The 2950-nt window shown below is 35.5% G+C and overlaps 1 protein-coding gene across 3 annotated transcripts in view; it reads left to right on the top strand.

Annotated features, from left to right (window-relative positions):
• LOC106870257 (neo-calmodulin) overlaps nt 1-2950 on the top strand; it is a 75696-nt gene that overhangs the window by 54914 nt on the left and 17832 nt on the right. For all 3 annotated transcript variants that reach the window (XM_014916284.2, XM_014916277.2, XM_052975073.1), the window contains one exon: nt 1769-1912. In XM_014916284.2, the coding sequence (XP_014771770.2) occupies nt 1769-1912 (144 nt within the window). The remainder of the gene's footprint in view (nt 1-1768; nt 1913-2950) is intronic.

Here is a 2950-nt window from a genome sequence, read left to right as displayed (position 1 = left end):
ACAGACAGACAGACAGACAGACAGACAGAAAGACGGACAGAGAAGCGCGAACATATGACTGCATGTATTTGTGTGTTTATTCCTATACAAACCTGAACACTTTAACAATACGATTCTCAACAATTCCATCTCTCGCATTCTTCCATTCTTTGTGTTTTTGAGATCTCTAAACGACCCACTGTAAGAAAATATGACTTGTTGAGACAGTTGACATATCTGTCCAGCATTGTCTTCCTTTTCGTAATGAACAAACCCACCACTGTTAAAGCGACGCCTTGAGGCCATTTTATTTACGCATTCTTTTTCATTATTGTGGAACAATGCAATCTAGACGTTGATGATGTCTTTAAATATTAAAAAAAAAAGAATCATAATAATTACGGTAATAATTAATATATTTTTAATTATCTGCTTCGTCATCGTCACTTTTGTCATTGTTATTGTTATTCATCATCTCACTACTAACACCACCGTCATCATCATCATCATCATCATTAACACCTTCGTCATTATCCCCATCGTTGTCGTCATCCTCATTATTATTATTATTATTATCATTATTATTATTATTATTATTATTATTAGTGAATATTCTACATTTTCTAAAATTTTTTCATCTCATTTGATTTTAACTTTTTTCTGGTTTTTAAATAAGAATTCTTCAATTTTAAATTAACTTTCATGAATTTTAAATTGATATTCATTTGTTTAAAAGACAAATGGTTCATCTACTTTAAATATTCACATGATTTAAATCTCAGCCCAAATGTTTTATTATGAGATTGAAGTTCAGTTACTTTAATTTGAGAGTGAAATGTTTTAGTAAATTCCATTTGGTTTTTCGGAATGCAAGGATACCTGAAATCTATGGGTATACACCGTGGCAAACTTCAGTATGAAAAATAAACACTGCTAGCTTATCATTAATTTACATAAAAAAATTTACAGGCGGAGATATGTCAACAATTTAAAGGATTTAGTTAAAAGCGTAACAGCAGTGATTTTAAATGCAATTTGATAATGGCATTAATATAGAATTAATATAGATTACTGAGATTAATATAGATTAATAATGTAACAAAAATATCTTTAAATGATTATTCCGGAGCATATTCACCATCTACTTCAATTACTGCTTTCCATTTGCTTGGCAGACGGTCAGACCGTCATTTAAAGATGTTTTTGTTAAATATTGTCATTGTTTTTGTTGAATAAAATTTGTTGAAAAAAAAGCCGCAATAATTATGCACCAACCCATATATATAAGTATACTTTTGAGCGTTAATTCCTACGCATTTTTTCTCTCTCCGCTTTTTTTTTTCTTACTCCTTTCTGTCGAAGATCGTAGACTTGGAACGTCAAAGACTTTTCCATTCTTCCCAAGCGTTAAACTAATACACCTGCTTGTTATTCCGTCACCTCTTTTGTTTTCTGTAATTTGAACTCTGTGTGTGTGTATGTGTGTGTGTGTGAGTGAGTGTGTGTAAGCTTTCTGATTTACGAAGGAATACACAACTTAAATCTATGACCATACTCTACAGTAAACCTTATAAAACATACTTAACTTTGCACTATAGGAATTAACTTAAGATAAATCCAGAAAAACGAATATTGTCCAGCAACGGTGGTGAGAATGTTAGATGTGCATTTCTGCCTCCTTAGGCTTCGTCAATAGCATATACTCACTAGCAACTGCATTCTAAGACACAAACACACACATATCTATAATTAACGGTTTATGATGTCTGTTTTTTTTTTCTTCGAACAGAACTTAAGGAATCATTCCGACTCTTTGATAAAGATGGCGACGGTTCCATTTCAACGGATGAATTACGAAAGGTTCTTCGAGATTTGGGACAATACCCTTCGGTCGATGAAATACGACAGATGGTGCAGGAGATCGATATTGACGGTAAGTAGAGTCTTTCGAATCATTCATTTATGAGAGAGAGGGGTTTAGTCGAATCCTGTGTGTGTGGAAAATGCTTTTTCGTTATTTGTTCCGACTTTTTACGTTCTGAGTTCAAATAAGGCTAAGGTCAACTTAACCTGTCATACATCCGAGGTCAACGGAGTAAAGTACCACACAAGTACTGATGCATCGAAAGACTGAAGATGTGCCCACGAAAGAGAGAAAACTGCATCAGTTTACGGCTGGTATTCAATTACAGGTGAGGAAACTGGAACAACATGAAATAAAGGCCCGTGTTGAAGGAGACAACGAGTTTCCCGACCCAGATATTGAACCCACAACGTTATGATTGTGTTGGAGGGTTTTGGATTCGTGATCGTAAGATCGTGGTTTCGATTCCTAGACCGGACAACGCCTTGTGTCCTTGAGCAAAACACTTCATTTCACGTTGCTTCAGTCCATTCAGCACGCAAAAAGGAGTACCCTTGAGACGGACTGGCGTCGCATCCAGGTGGGGAATATATGGGCCTCAGAAACCGGCAAAACGGCTCTATGAGTTTATGACTTGTAAAGAAGCTTTATCCTTTACTATGATCGTGGGCCGAAAATCCTAACCACTAATCCACCGACCTTCACGTTCTTAAACCCCTCCCTGCAAATGACGATAGGGTCAAGACAGAAGTGAGGGGTGGCATGGTGGGGGGAAGCGGTAGGCAACAATAGCAACGATAACAAGATGCATTTCTCTCGGTGCCTTTCCGCCTCCATACATAAGTACACGGCTCAGAGGAATGGAACCATTGTCTGAAAAAAAAAAAAAAAACCTTGGACCGTACTTACAACTGAGATACCTGAAGAAGATTTCAATGTCTTTCTTTTCTTTTACCATGATCTCTTCTGCGAGTTGTAAGAAGAGACTTTCAGCCATAAAAATAATATTTAAACAAACAAAAAAAATTAGTATTTTTTTTATATGCAAAGATAAATCTAACAAAAGACAACAAACAAAAAAAAACTTTTGATTTGAGCATGTGACTT

This window comes from Octopus bimaculoides, chromosome 20 (genome assembly GCF_001194135.2).
Source record: "Octopus bimaculoides isolate UCB-OBI-ISO-001 chromosome 20, ASM119413v2, whole genome shotgun sequence".
Lineage (NCBI taxonomy): Eukaryota > Metazoa > Mollusca > Cephalopoda > Octopoda > Octopodidae > Octopus > Octopus bimaculoides.
Note: the sequence above shows the minus strand (reverse complement) of the source record. Positions and strands in the feature narration are given on the sequence as shown.